The 15995-nt window shown below is 29.6% G+C and overlaps 1 protein-coding gene across 2 annotated transcripts in view; it reads left to right on the forward strand.

Moving 5' to 3' along the window:
- The window catches only part of rdgC (retinal degeneration C), a 139237-nt gene that overhangs the window by 68493 nt on the left and 54749 nt on the right, over positions 1–15995 (forward strand). Inside the window, exons 3-5 of one of the 2 annotated variants that reach the window (XM_088189637.1) lie at positions 1841–1968; positions 10317–10410; positions 13459–13610. In XM_088189637.1, coding sequence (XP_088045763.1) covers positions 1841–1968; positions 10317–10410; positions 13459–13610 — 374 coding nt within the window. The remainder of the gene's footprint in view (positions 1–1840; positions 1969–10316; positions 10411–13458; positions 13611–15995) is intronic. The other variant, XM_088189638.1, reaches the window with a different exon arrangement.

A 15995-nucleotide genomic window follows, 5' to 3' on the forward strand; every position in this document is an offset into this window, starting at 1 on the left:
TAATAAAAAACTTTATGTCTCTTTCTTAGCTAACTTTCAGAGGGCACTCAAAATTATAAAAATAATCTCATGCGCGAAAATGCTCTTGGTCATTAATCAACAAAAACGTAATTAAACCAACATTTCTGATCCAAATTTAATTTTTATAAAATATCATAAATATAAATAGAAACATTATCATTCGTTATTGTAATAATACAAGCAATAAATTTGATTTATAACGAAGAAGATAATAAGTAAACCTTATTATATTATCAAAACCATCTTTTTTGCGTGAGTGATTTAGTAAAAGTCTATTAACGCTAATTTTTGCAGAGCAAGTTTATTCGTCACGCCGACATTATATAATCACACGTGATGTTCTGAGATTTAGGCAGATTGATGCTATTTAAAAATGTGCATTTTTACCCTTTGAGTAGTGAGTTGATTCAAACACATTTTTTAATTTGTTAGCATACACCATTAACTTTACGTATTTTTTCATAATTATTTATTATTATTTATATTGCATTTATAGTGAATTATAGAAAAAGTGTTTCTCAACGTTTAATTGCTTTTATTGATCTTAATATTTTATTGTATTAGTGGGTATTATTAATTTATTTTATTTATTTTTTTATATATTTTTCGGCTTTTATGAATTTATTATATTAATTTAGAGGTTCTCAATAAATATTTTAAGTATTTTAAAATATTAAAAAATAAATTTTGATATATCTAAATATTTATGAAGCCCTGCAAAAGCACACGATATAAAAATATTGTATAAAATATACATTTTTGCCTAGGTCTTGGATGGGTTTATATTTTAAAAGATTACAATACTCTTCTCATGCGTAGCTCACATGCGGCAAGCGGTAACTAGATTTAGTACAGCATTTTGATGTAAAATTTGGCATACAGAAAATCCTCGAACGGAAATTAATAAAATACGTACATACATATATATTCGCACATTGCTCTTCGCAAAAATTGGATAAGGTACATAAAAGAAAAAGCTTTCGACATGAGCGTCGCAGTATCGGTTAGATGTCAAACGAAAGCCTTGCGTTTTTTGTTGTTTTCTACTTTTTTTTATTTTTTTACTATAAAAAGCATCAGTTCTTTGCGAAAGGGCAATAAAATCGCACTGAGCTTCCCAAACGCCACATAGAGTGGTCTCTTCTCTCGTTCGCCTCCTTTTTCGCAATCTTCTCTTTTATTTTACGGTATACGATATAAAAGAGATTCGCCTAACGCGCCTCGTTCACGGTCCGACTATGATCTTTATTGTGTATATACAAATGGTTCAGATTTATCATTATTTGTTCTCTCCGTCTGTCTCTAGACCGCACGCGTAACTTCTTCAAAGTTCCACATTTTTATTATATACGCTCGGATGGAAATTTAATATTTTTTTCGTTTATAGTGAAATGTGAACCCTATAGTAAATGGTTATATATGAGACATAAAGCTATTGACAATAACATGATTGTAATATTACGTATATTGAATATATTATATGTAGATAAAATTTAGACGATTCAATAATAGTTTAATTTTTAAATTAAATATACGTGGCTAGTTATATAAGTTAAAAATTTTAAGGCATTACATATAATGTTTACTAAAAATCATTAGTATAATAAAACATATACGAGGCTATGTAAACTATCGATATTATCTCTTTTCTGTAATAAATTAACACCTACAAAAAAATACTTGATTTATAAATACATTGCAAAGAGCTTAGGAATATTTTATCTTTAATACACATTAGTAAAAAATATATATACATATTTTATATTCCATGTGTTTTATATTTTATTAGAAATCTAAAGTATGCCTTTATCCCTTTTAGCCATGAAAGCCGCCATTCTAATCCAGCGATGGTACAGGAGGTACTTAGCCAGGATGGAGGTGCGCCGAAGATACACCTGGACCATATTCCAGAGCATCGAATACGCCGGCGAGCAAGACCAAGTGAAGGTATACATACCCGCCCTTATTTCATTAAGCCGTCCCTTTTTAAAACAGCTGACAGTATTTGGGGCGGAAAGAAAGACTTTCGGGATTTTGTCCCCGAAAGGTATCCCATAAAACGGATCCCCTTTTTCCCGTCGGCGATAACCGGAGCACGATATGAATGCGGTAATGCAATAACCCTCTATTTCAGTTTGACCTTAAGATAAGGACCCTTCCTTCAGTGCCTCTAATCTTCAAGGAGAGCGACCTGACAGATAACCGCAAACATTCCTTGCTCGAGGAACACTTGATGGAAAGCGTTTTATTTTATATTCATCATAAGATGTATCGTTACATTAAGAGCTTTCCCCAGGGCGGTATAGGATTATATATATTATACAGGGTGGTACATATTTTTTGTTTGTTTCTGCCTTGTAACTTTCCTATTGATTAAATAATTCTGGATTTACTAATTAATGTATTTGCAATAAACCAATGACAGTTGACGTGAAATTTTAGTAGCAGATTTTAATTTGGTACAGAAAACACTGCTCGATTAATAATTGACACGGCCATTTTAACACAATGCAAGCGCAACATTGCTAGAACTGAAAAATAGTATACTTTAATACTAATAATAATAGACTCTAGATGTTACCTTAATAATATATTTCGTAGAATAAAACAATATTTACAACAAAATAATAATTTATTTATTAGAAACTTGCTATGTAAAGAAAAGGGGAAATTTCAGTTGCATCGTAATATCGCTTTTTGTTTATCGTGTTTACTAGTGCTTCTGAGAGAAGAGAGAGAGAGAGAGAGAGAAAAAATCGATTTAGGAAAATCCACTTTGGTACGGTTCGAGTGCTCGGATTGTCCGGATAAGTTTTATGGGGGTCCAATTTCACATATGACCTCGGATAAATTAATTTAAAAAATCGGATTGGTTCAGATCCGGCTTAAAATTTTATAAAAAAATAATGACTGCTGGATGAAGTTAACGACCTTGACGAAAGCCATAAATGTTTATTAACTTTGCGTTACGAGAGTATTTTACATTTTTTAATTGATTATATTCATATTAATCCGAATTATTAAAGCATGTTTTTTAACATATGTATAAAAAATTACATGTTTCAAATTTCCAGTTAATTTTGCAATTGATATTAAATTGATTTTTGGATAAGGTCAAATTTTTAGATATCAATTTTGTTTTAAAATATTTAAGTTAAACCAAATTTTACGATTAAATCATTTTAAACCGTTTCTATGATTATTTTTATGCGAAATATTTTTTTTTTTTATTTTGTCATTTTATTGCTTAAAAAACATTTTTTAATCTATATTTATTCATTTATGTTTGAACATTACACAATGACAACTAGACTACTTGAATGATGAGTAGACCAGTTCGAAAGGCTTAGTCTTCTTAAGTCGTTTTTTCACGTTGTCCATATTGAGGAGTTTGCTGTCTCGATGTTGACGTGCTGTTGGAGCTTTGTTTTAAGTTTAGTAGAAAAACACTGTTTTCGACACTCATGTCATGATGTTTGTCTTTATCGCGAAAATATCACGGAGCATTCAAAATGTTTCGTAATATTTTTTTTTTAATAATTTTAATGTAGCACTGTTTGGCACATCTCCAAAACTGTATGTTAATATTTTTTTTGTGCTCCTATCAGCGGATTGTTAAAGTTTATCGGTGGTATTTTCTATTGCTTTCCGCACTTCCAGGATTGCTGTATCATTCACAAATGTTGCGATTGTGACACTCATTTTCTTGAGAATATTCGAAATTTTACTTAATTAAGAATAATCTGTTGGAAATGTACGATTCAAGTAATTCTACATATTGATTCGGAATACCAAAGCAATATGTAAAGACTTATAAGTGTCGATACTAAAAGGCAACGAATAGTATTCATCATTTTTTATTTCTATATTTTCGGAATCAGTAATTAAATCTTGAATTTCTTCACAATTCTCTTCCTCAACATCATTAATCTCGACTCAACAGCTTTCCTCTTCTTAATTCTGACGTTTTATTTTGATATAAAAAATCTATTACTGTCAAATGTAAAGCGTGCTTATGGCAAAGTTGATTATTAATATTCAAGTAAATTCCACATTTTTTTATTACCGCTGCACCATTTTATATCAATGGCAAATTTTCTATTTTATTTTATTATTTTCTGCAATACCAATACTTTTATTTTCTAAGAAAATGAATACAAATGGTTCAGACCATTTAAAAAAACGGTTATAACACAGTTGGTCCATTCATTCACCGTGATTAAAAATAATCTATTTTTTAAGATTATTTTTTTCTTCTTAGTAAAATTTAATAATATTTATTGAAATGGTCATGGAACTTTTTGGCATTCTGTAGCTTTAGAATTCGACGTAAACTTTTATGGCTTTTGATTTAATCATAGCATAATTGGACATGCCATCAAATGCTACGACTCTTGATAATATTTCCGCCAAAGATTCCTTTCTTATAAAATTGATACAAATATATTTTTCACTTTATAGTTAAGATAATAATATTACATTGTACTAAAAAATGTTTAGTTTTTGGAGTGTGCTAAAAAAATGTTTTACTTTTTGAAGTAATCAGGTCATTCTTTGTTTCCCAATATAAATGTGTATACAACTTTAGAAATATTAAAATGTGAATGAACTTTCACTCTTGAAATATTAAATTTTTTTATTAAGTAAAATGTGTTTTATATTTGTAAACTTATAAATTTTCTCCCTTAAAGTTTCCCAGCAGCATTAGTTTTGCATCGATATACTTTTTGAGTGTCAAGTATTCAATTTACTCTTCTCTTCAAAACTTCACCTTCCCACGCGTTCGATTGTATTGAGTTGAAGCAAAACTTAGTTTAAGCTAACTTCGTATGCTGTAACTGCTCTCGAGGCTTAAATTCCTTTTTGTCAAAGTGCACAGTAGAGCTCGTTAGTGGACAGAACGGTATCGGGAATCTAAGGGAAAATTGATTAGTTTTAACGATATTCGACACTTTACTTAACTAAACTACTGCTCGGTCGGTAAACAAACTATTACATTTACGTTGTATATACGTGAAATGTTGTGAGCGACTAGATGTCGAGACTATAATCTTATAAGTTCAAACTTAATTACAATGTATGCATCTAATAAGGGTATTCAATATTCAGTAAACTGCGAAGTAGTTCAAACTTAAATTTGATGCAAACAAGTATTCTCAAATGAGATGCAATTTATGTTTACTCCTCTAATACTCTATTTAACTGTGTTTCTATTTTTTATTTTAACTAAATGTTATCAATATTAACGTTGTCATTAAAAAAATGATGACATTGGATTCAAAGCGCAAAAAATGTTTTTTGGATTTTTTTAGAGGCAACTGGAAATCGTCAATATTTTTATATTCAAGAAGGGTGGAAAGCTATTTTTTGGATATATAATACATACATTGCTTTATATCATTTGTGACAGTCTACGTTAGTCATTCTGAGCGTCATATATAATATTAGTTGTGTCTCGACTGTCGGAAGCGTGAAAGCATTGCTCAAATGAATGTTATAAAGTCACTTAATATTGCATTTCTTAGACTGAGAAATAAGCAATGATACCTTTATTTAACGTTTGTTAATAAATGTAACTAGAAGTGATAATATGTAAATTGTTTAGGAAATGGATTGTAAATATACCTTTTAGGAGCTTTATTATTAAATAAGGATTTGCGACATTGTAATTAAAACCAAGGATCAATTATGTTGAAGATTTAGTGTGCAGCATTAGATTTATTTTATATATATCTACATTTAAAGTGTTCTGTTCTCTTCTTGAAACAATTACCAAGGCCTTAGATATTTTGGAATAGCTTTACACTTTCTTTATATCAGAAAATATTCTGTATGTGCTAGCTATGCAAGGGTTTTTAAGCTTCTATGAAAAATCGAGCTCTACAATAGAAAGGCATTTATTGTATGATCCATCTTTAGTCATTGGTCTCAAAAATTCTGCTTGTTTACTTATGAAAGGTCTTGGATCAAACACTTCAAATTGTAAATGTTAAAAAAGGAAAGCTCTTAACTGACATATATGCAGTACATATTTTGCTTCTTTTCCACGCCAATATTTGATACCTTTTTGGAGAAAATGTAATTGAGAAAGTACTTGAGCTTAGAGATGAGCTTATATATTTATTTTTTGTTCAGGATAAGATGATTTTTTTAGTCTGGCTAGATGACGAGGAATGGATCATGATGCATGTATATTTAGTTGTCTTTTTTAATAGCTATATAAACTGAATCTTTAGATGTAAGGAAAAAATATAAATATCATTCAATATACAGATGCTGTAAAAGCTTTCATTTAACATTTTTTTTTTTAATTTTGCAATGTTAAAGAAACTATCATTATTTTATATTGCTGATGGTTAAGATCAAATACTTCTTTTACCATTATTTTAAAGCGTTCAGTAACTATTTATCACAGCTTATTGCTGATTTAAATTTAGTTTATTTTATATTTTAAATTTTCAATAACAGGTGTTGATATTTTAATTTTTTCTTAATTCGAACAAGATAATGATAAAAATCTTGTTTTCATTACTGAAAAAATGAGATTAATTTCGCTGACAGGCAAATTTTATGACGTAACTCTGCCGATTCCCACCCTAAGTGGTTTTTTTTTTCTGATTAATAATGTAGTTTTTAGATTACTCAAGCAAAGATAAAGCTGATAAAAAATTCGTAAGAGCTTTCAATAAAGCATGCATATTTTCAAACATCTGGCACGGACCCGTCTTTTCTGGTGCAGCAGTTGTAAAACATTTAAAAATATTTGTACAAATTTAATTATTACCAAGAAAAAAATAAAAATAATTTCTTGAAAAATGAAAAATGTTGATTTGTCATATTTATTTAGAAAGTTTTAAAAAGCTTTTTCTTGAGTTAGAAACTATTAGACTGTTTTGTAAAATATGCAAATATGTTTTGAACAATAGTGGGAGAGGGAATGGAGTAAAAATTGGTAAAAATCCTAGTAATATTAGTTTTTGAAAGTTTGTGGTTATTGTGCAATACTATGTGGCCTGCACAATTTTTATATGAATTATTGACGTCAAACCCTTTTGTTATTATGCAATATATTTTATTAATTATTCAAAACTAAAGTTAATATTGGCATTATCTCAAAAAATATTGGCATTTTTAAGAGCAAATCGTCTTCAAGACAAAATTAATATATTTATTTTCTCTTCTCACTACAAGGCCAACAATCATAAAAAATTCTAGCATTTTTCAAAGTGTGTTAATATACTTTTACTATTTTTTTTGTGGCATATATTTCTGATTAAGCTATAAAATAATTATTGAAATAGTTTCTGCCAGCCTAACTTCCGTAGTCTACATAAATCGTTTTTTGTAATATTCTAAAATTTCTAATTATGTAAAATTTTCCACATTGCCAATGCATGGCTAAGATCAAATACTTCTAGAATTTGATCTTAACCATAATTTTAATGCATTCAGCTACTATTTATCTGAGCTCATTGATGATATAAATTTAGTTCGAGAAAATTGGCAATAACAGGTGTTGATGTTTTCATTACTGATAAAAATGAGATTAATTTCGCTGACTGGCAAATTATATGACGTAGCTCTGTGTAAAGCTCAAATACATTTTTGTAATCTGCCGATTCCCACCCTGAGCGGTTGTAATTTTTACATTACTCAAGCAAAGATCTTTCAATAAAGCATACTTATTTTCAAACATCTCGCACAGACCCATCTTTTTTGGTGCAGTGGTTGTAAAACATTTAAAAATATTTGTACATATTTAATTATTACCAAGAAAAGACTAAAAGTGATTTCATGAAAAATGAGAAATGTTGATTTGTCATTTTATTAAGAAAGTTTTGAAAAGCATTTTCTTGAGTTAGAAATTATTAGACTATTTTGTAAAATATAGATATATATTTTGAACAATAGCGGAAGAGTGAATGGAGTAAAATTAGTAGAAACCCCAGTATTATTAGTTTTTGAAAGTTTGTGGTTATTGTGCAATACTATGTGTCCTGCACGATTTTTATATCAATTATTGACGTCATACCCTTTTGTAATAATGCATTATATCTCATTCATTATTTATAACTAAAGTTATTATTGGTATTATCTCAAAAATTATTGGCATTTTTAAGAGCAAATCGTCTTCAAGAGCCAACAGTCATAAAAATTTCTAGCATTTTTATATAGCATAGCAGTCATAAAAATTTCTAGGCATATATTTCTGATTAAGTTGTAAAATAATATATAAAAATTGTTTATTGGCAACCTAACTTTCGTAGTCTACATAAATCGTTTTTTGTAATATTCTAAAATTTCTAATTATGTCAAATTTGCCACATTGCCAACGCAGTGAACAATAAATTGGCAATGTCCCCATTCAAAACGCATAATCCCTCGCAATTGTCGTAAAACCGAGAGAGCGTAGTGTCGTTCTTCGGTCGTTGACCATAAAACCGTGATAATCGGATACAACTAAAAGTTGCTTTACGACACCCCATGAAAAGAAATAAAGCAGCGAAGGAAATCGAATTGGGACACGGTTTTTTTCAACGACCCACTTTTTTCACTACGTAAACATAAAAAGTAAAACTGAAAGGCTCCAGTTAGAATTTAACTACCCACTGTTGAAAGAAAGGGGGTAGTTAAATTCTTCGAGACAATAGCTCCCATAGGATTGACACTTTTCAGGCTTTTGAGCGCAACGTTCTATATTGTAAATTTAACATTATCCACAGGAGAATAGTAGGATCGTCCTATTGTTGTTGAATGCAAACATAATTTTTGTGGTATCAGATTTGCAATTTTCAAGCTTTGAGAAAATTAGTTTTGTATTTTTAAATATTACAAAAAATGTGGATATAGAACATATATATATTTTATTATATGATCTATTTAGTTGCAATGCATTTTAATCACTTATCAAGATTTTAAGCTTGGACAATATTAGTTATATGTGCTTTGGCAACTTTTACACTTATGCCAAAATATATTATTTCATTAAGATTGCCGCTAAATTATAATGTACGTTTATTTTATTTTTATTTATATTAAATTAATTATATGGTGTCTCGTATTTCGTGTTACAAACCTGAAATTCATAATTCATTATAAGAAATATTGACTGTTTAAATTAAAATCATCAAGATAAAGGGAAAAAATTGAGGTCATTAGTATATCTTGCAGTTTTTTTTTTTAAATATTACGGTATGACATTTATTAACGTTGAAAGATAAATGCTATACTCGAGGCCCATCTTCATAGTGAATCGAGTAGAACGCCTTTTGCTCCTTTCACTATTCATATTCATCTTTTGATTACGGGATTAAATCGACCCCAGTCTGTGATTAAGGCGCTTGGATTGATGAGTATAAATAAACACTTTTCTCCAAAAGTAATAAACGAAGTCCAAAGTTGGTCATAGTAATTATGAAAATTCCGCCTCTGCAAGGAAGCTTTCACGGGCGGCCGATCCGAAATCGCCCGTGAAATATCTGTTCCGCAAAAAGGGATTATAACGCTCCCGTTCCCCATTTTCTGTCCTCCGATTCATAAAGGGACTGCTTATTTATTTTCGGATGACATAATCATATTCGGTAGGGAACGCTTAATCCGAGCCACGCATTTTCTATGTAGCGGGTGGGCGCTAAAAAGTGCTAAAAACTGAATAAATATCCGATAAATACTTTAGCAAAATGTGTACGGGCGCTCCTTGCGCCAAAAAGGGGCGAAAATCGATTAGGAATCTAGGACAAGGCTTACTTCAATTGATGTCTTTACTTAAAATGCTTCATACAAGAGATCGTCGATAGATTTTTTAAATTTTCTGTGGAATCGATCGTTTTTTCCACAAAACTTTTGCTTTCACAATGTCTATATATTTAAGTATATAATATACCTATATATTTAAGTCTTGAAAAATTTAGTTATATTTTTATTTTTAAAGTATACAGACTATGCTACAGTTGGTTTTTCAAAAACGTAAAAAAATACATGAAACTTGTTTCTTAATATCTATTATGTCTGTATCAAAATTAGTGATTATTATTTAATTAAAATTCTGATTATTTATCATAGCTTAGGTTTTTATTGATTTTCTTATTCTCACGAATAAATATCGTGATAGATAATTAAAATAAATCGAGCTTAATCGTGAATAGAGATAACTTTTAAAATATATGTGATTTAATGTCTTGTGTCTCACTACCCATTTTGTGGTTGTTGATTGTGTTGACCTTGTCATAGATTGACATTAAATAAATACATGAAGTAAAGAGATTATATCTTAAGTATATTTTTTATTGTTACAGTTGTACAACTTCTTCAATGCATTGCTGACTCACATGCCTGACACAGCATCGAAAGCAACTGGATCCAGCGCCACTTCCCGATCGTCTTCAGTTGGTAAATAATATTTTTATTTGACTCAATTTTAACTGATGCTTAATGAACCCTGGCTGATTTGCTTCGCTTAGCTTCGAACATTTAATTTGCATTTTTATTAACGCGATTTTACAAATACCACAGGTCACGTACGTGACTCTCCTTAAAAGATAACTGCGATGCCGATCAAATCTGACGTATTCGACTATGTGACACTTTTGCTACAGTCGACTTAACATCAACAACGTTGTTTTGTGAGTTTATCGTACACGGAGGCTGTTCAAAAATAACCCCAACTAATAATTAATATTCAGTATTTAATTTTGTACACTTAAAATTTTTTGTATGGTTCATTGGTCGCAATGACGATGTATAATTTAATCGTACATATATAAAAAATATAATAAATCGTTTATTTAAAATTTTGGCAACCCTCAATCTCTATAATTACTGTCACCATGCTTAAGTGGACCAGCAGCACTGTTTTTGTCCGTGTTGTTCCATTATCACTTATACTTCATCTCTTAAAGTCAAAAAAACGTTTAAAAATATTACCACTCTATAGCAATAATAAAATGGCGAAAATTAAATGTTAACTTTACAACATCGCTAGGGCTGGCATTACGGTTGTATATTACGGCAAGGTACTTTGGCACATAAAAGGTTAAAAATGAGTACGGATTTTATCTGTTTTTTTTTTCTTGGTGTTTTTTGCCTTATAGCGTTGGAATACAATTAATTTTATTCTCGAATTATTGTATATTTAATGATTAATGCTTGGCAGTTTTCAGCCCTAGAGAGTCGCGATTGCATCCCTTTTTCTTACCCGTTGCGATCAAAACATGAGCGCTTTTTTTTATCTTAATCTCTTTCTGTGGTAGCTACGATAAATTGAAACAAATGTTGTGTTATATTATTAAGTGTGGCTAACTAGAGCCCTCAACTTCACATTACTGCGATATTGCATTATAAAAACATTTTGAACAGCCTATGTATATACATATAATATTATATCACCCGCTTTTATAATTTATGGTAACGCTTGGGCCGAAAGCCCACGCGTTTTTGCAAACAATAACACGCCGTCGAATATATTAAATTTCAGCACAATGTGTCGTTATTATTCTACGCGATAAATAAGATATTACATATGTTTACAGTGTGTCGCAGTCAACTTATAGCACACAGTCCTTCCAAAGAAGTAGGAGAGAAGCCGACAATTAACAGTATATTTTATTTAAAGATATTTGCAGTGAATGAGCAACAAACCCAATTTGACTAATACAACATTGTTAAAGACCAAATATGACGCTCGTTAAATACAATATAAATAGTCACTGGCAAATCCTTAGGACTCATTGCAATATCATTAGACGTCACAGTACAGTAGAGGCATTCATTAAGTTCATATCAAATACAAGTTTAATTGCATTCAATAAAAATATAATAAATTACATATATATCTATGAAATGTCATTGTTTTTTATTGTAAATAAAACATTGTATCATTTCATATTATTATAACGACACTAGTATTTATAGCGTGTTACAATATGATCATGCAATACTTTACAAAACGCTGTATATATAATTTTCACTATAAATCACAACAATATACGGATTAATGCGCAATTTAATGATTTACGTATGTTTAATATTACGTTATTATAATAATAAATATCATATCACTATCACAATTACGACACAATTAGTAAAATATCGCTTATGACCACTTTCACGTCATGATATATAACAATAATATTCTTAAGATTTATCTTATGTATAAAATAAGATAAAAAATTAGAGCTTTATAAAATAGTTACAACAAATAATTCTATTATATTATCAATTAGCATATTTATTACATTATTTTAGCATATTATCATTTTACAGTACCCTCATTTCTCGATTTATGAGATGGAAATATTGCATAAATCGAGACATAAAACAAAATTTGTAATGAAATGATTGAACTAATTAAGTAAACGAGAAAAATCCTCAGCAAAAGCAACTTCCAAATCGCAACTCAAGACACACTGCATGGGCAGTGGGAGAGGTTCCAGAAGTAGGACAATTGCATGAAGTGGTAGTAAGCCATTAATTAACCCATACGTTTTGCCATCAACCAAATATGTTTGATTTTTAATATTAAAAAATATGATTTTTTTTAACCGCGTAAATGTTATACTACATAAAACGTGTTATTTTCTTTTAGTGTCACTGTAAAGACACAGTGTGTACCATATAAAATGACACTCGTAAAATATTTAGTTGCACCTTTGTATAAATATAATATTTAGGTATATGTATATGTATATTTTAGAGTGAAAAAGTATTACCAATAAGTATATATTTTTATTAATATTTCAATGAATTCATTTACGAAAGCATTTTCATCGGTAGATGGTTCGAACAGTCAGTTCGAGAGCTATCCATTTCATCATTATTTATAATTTAAAATATAGCAAGTTAGGGTTTACGCCCCTACAATTAGCTCAAAAGCACATGATACGGATATACGTTCGATTGATTGATAAATATAAAAAATATAGTAATGTAACATATGTGTATAAAAAACAAAATTTATTTTGCATATTATTTTGAACTTAATATATTAATAAATTTGAAGTAAATAATAATATAACGATCCGTGAATTTGACAATATGTATATTAGCATACGGAAGCTTGTAAAATAAAAGACCAGTCTGTTTCGGGTTTTAAAATGTAGGAGGTGCTTAAATCCCCAATCCTTTTTCTGTCGCACATACAGATCTCTAATCCTCTCGCGGACCGCATGATTATACACGACTCTTAAACCATAAATATTTCTTTCGCGAATGAATTAATCAATTGCTAGCAGGCCGCATGAAGTGGGCCACGTATTTGACATGCCTGGTTTAATACGTTTAAATGTCAAGTTGTTTATTTATTAAGGCGAATAATCCCTCGGCTGCTATCGTGACCACGCCGCATGTTTGCTCGTGTATGTGTTTTTTGGCTTTTAGTTTGTTCCGTCTATTAACCCACTAACCCCTGTTAAGACGTGTTTATTGTTGTTTGCATTACAGAAGCTATGGATTTGCGTTTCTCAGACGAGTCGGAGGAGCCGGACGAGGATGGGATGGTGCCTCCGGAAAAAGGTTATCGGGGCCCACATCTCAACTTTCCACTGCAGAGGAAGGATCTAGATCTGCTAATCGAAACGTTCCGAAAGAAAAAAGTGAGTTTTATAATTAGAAAATAAGTTTTAATTTAATTTCTGAAAAAATTCGACAAACCCTGATTTCATTCCAGCTGGTATGATTAAAAAACATCAGGAACTTATCACACATCTGCTGTTTGTTTTTAATTTATCGGTAAAAACAATCAATATTAAGCTCCACCTGATCCATGTCTTTGTAAAAGCTTAATTTACAATGTGGGTGACTAAAAATTAATTCAATTTAACAAGTTTTTGATTTGTTAATCAATTTATATATATATATTTCACACCAATTTGGGCGAGCCTTCGAAAAATATTTTAAATATAATTTTAACTTATAGATCATTCATTACCAGTTTTTATAGTTATACTAATGGATGTACTCGCATAAAATGGTTTACACCTGCAAGTCCCCACTTTCATCAAGTACTTGCAGGTGTCGCAGCAGTAAACACCTGAATGCAGATCATTAAACTTCTCGAACGGTTCGTTTCTTATCATATGTTTAGGTAGCTTATGCTTATACCTAAACGGTACGTTATTAAGGTTGTATTTGCAAAGATCAGTGATATAGGTGTTGTTTTGTTTTGTTGCTTTTGTAGAAGGTAAATGTCTGTCTATGGCAAAAGTCCTCTATCGTTTCTAAGCTTCCACTTGACAAGTGAAGTTCTTTGACGTTAGTTCTAGGGTGAGAATTTTAGGTGATTCTTAAGCATTTGTTATGCAAAATGGGATGTAGAATATTTTGGACCATACTGGAGCTCCATATGTCTTCGGAAAATTAGAGCAATAGCTGAGATGGCTGCGATTTCTTTTTGTCTAATGGCTTTTTTCCGATTTAGACGGCAATCCAGGTATAACCTGAGATATTACACAGATTTTGCTTAGGGAATTGCTTCAGTATTCACTTTTATTTGTGACAATATAGTCTCTCTCTTTTTTTGTATTGTATTTGGTGGGTTTTTAATATTGCAATGTAAAGTCGAAGTGTAAAACTTTTGGGTAATCTGTATTTCCGACTTTACTAATGTTTCGTTAAATAAAATCTTTGCGTTTTGAGCTTTTGAATATCATTTTTAAAACTTTTACTTATACAAAAATAACATTTAAACGATTTAAACCAAGATTCTTAATATTTAATTATCATAAAACATATTCTCACGATAATTATTTAATTTAATTTTTATCTTTAATATAAATTATGTTAGTAATTAAAAACTATTTATAAAAAATAGTGTATAAACTTATATTTTACCTTGCCATTGTTGCAAAGTCAGGTGTTGATTGTATGGCATAAGCGTCTGTTATTTTACAAAGATTTTTATTCTATAACTATTGTAATAATAACATAACTATTTTTTTTAATGCTTCATTTATGGAAATATTATCTACTTTATGCTTTTATCTTCTTTCAAAAATCTATAATGGACCCCATTGTTACGTGATTCACCCTCAAATAGAGTCTTGATGTGTTTATAAAACAACAAATAATAATCGAATCACGTAAGCCCAAGTGATCAAGAAAGAGCCACGAGCATTGGCTATTATTTCATGTGACACCATTGGCACGTGCGCCCTTATCTCAAGGTTCATTCAACTAAAATTTATTAAAACGTTTGGATATAAAAGTAAAATAATTCTCATATTTATCATTCAACTCTAATATAAATTTTATTAATTTATTATAACGGTTTTATTAAAAATCATATCCATATCGTGTCATTGAAATAATAATAAACTATAAGATTTTATGTTTATACACGTTACATAAATCAATGTAATATTTTTCATTCATTATTTTATTTTTATTTATTTTGACATCTGAGAGGCATCTTATTGAATGAAATAAATATATAATTTGGTTCTTGATACTAAAAGTAAATCATACTTTTTGATCCTTTATTCCAAGAAATCGTTGAACACAAAGTTTATTTTTATCAATTCACAAAAGGTATTTTCTGTAGTTGTCTTTTATTTATTTTTTTATAAAAAAATAAAATATGGAATGTTTGGTATTACTAAATTTTGTAAAAATTTATTCATGTTACAGGATATTTATTTTACGTCTTTCTGTAAGCTCAAGTTGTTGATAAATCATTAAGCGTTTGAAGCAAAAATGCTTGGTTTCTAGTTTTATTAAAAACACACGAGTGCTAATTTTGTATTTGCAAGAATACAACAGATAAGATCTTACCAGAATTTTATTTATTTATAATTTCGATTTTATAACATGTAGGATATACAATTTAAATGTAGTATTTGGTAAATTATAATCTAAAGTAAACCCGAGTATTTTACCCTATTTTGTAAATGTAAGGTTTTCGTATACATTTTATGGGATTTGCAGAAACTAGTTATGAGTTATGTATAGAAGCATACAATATTGCGGTTTTATATGGAACA

The sequence above is a fragment of the Plectrocnemia conspersa genome, unplaced genomic scaffold (assembly GCF_051122295.1).
Source record: "Plectrocnemia conspersa isolate PC_06_02 unplaced genomic scaffold, ASM5112229v1 ptg000008l, whole genome shotgun sequence".
Classification (NCBI taxonomy): Eukaryota; Metazoa; Arthropoda; class Insecta; order Trichoptera; family Polycentropodidae; genus Plectrocnemia; species Plectrocnemia conspersa.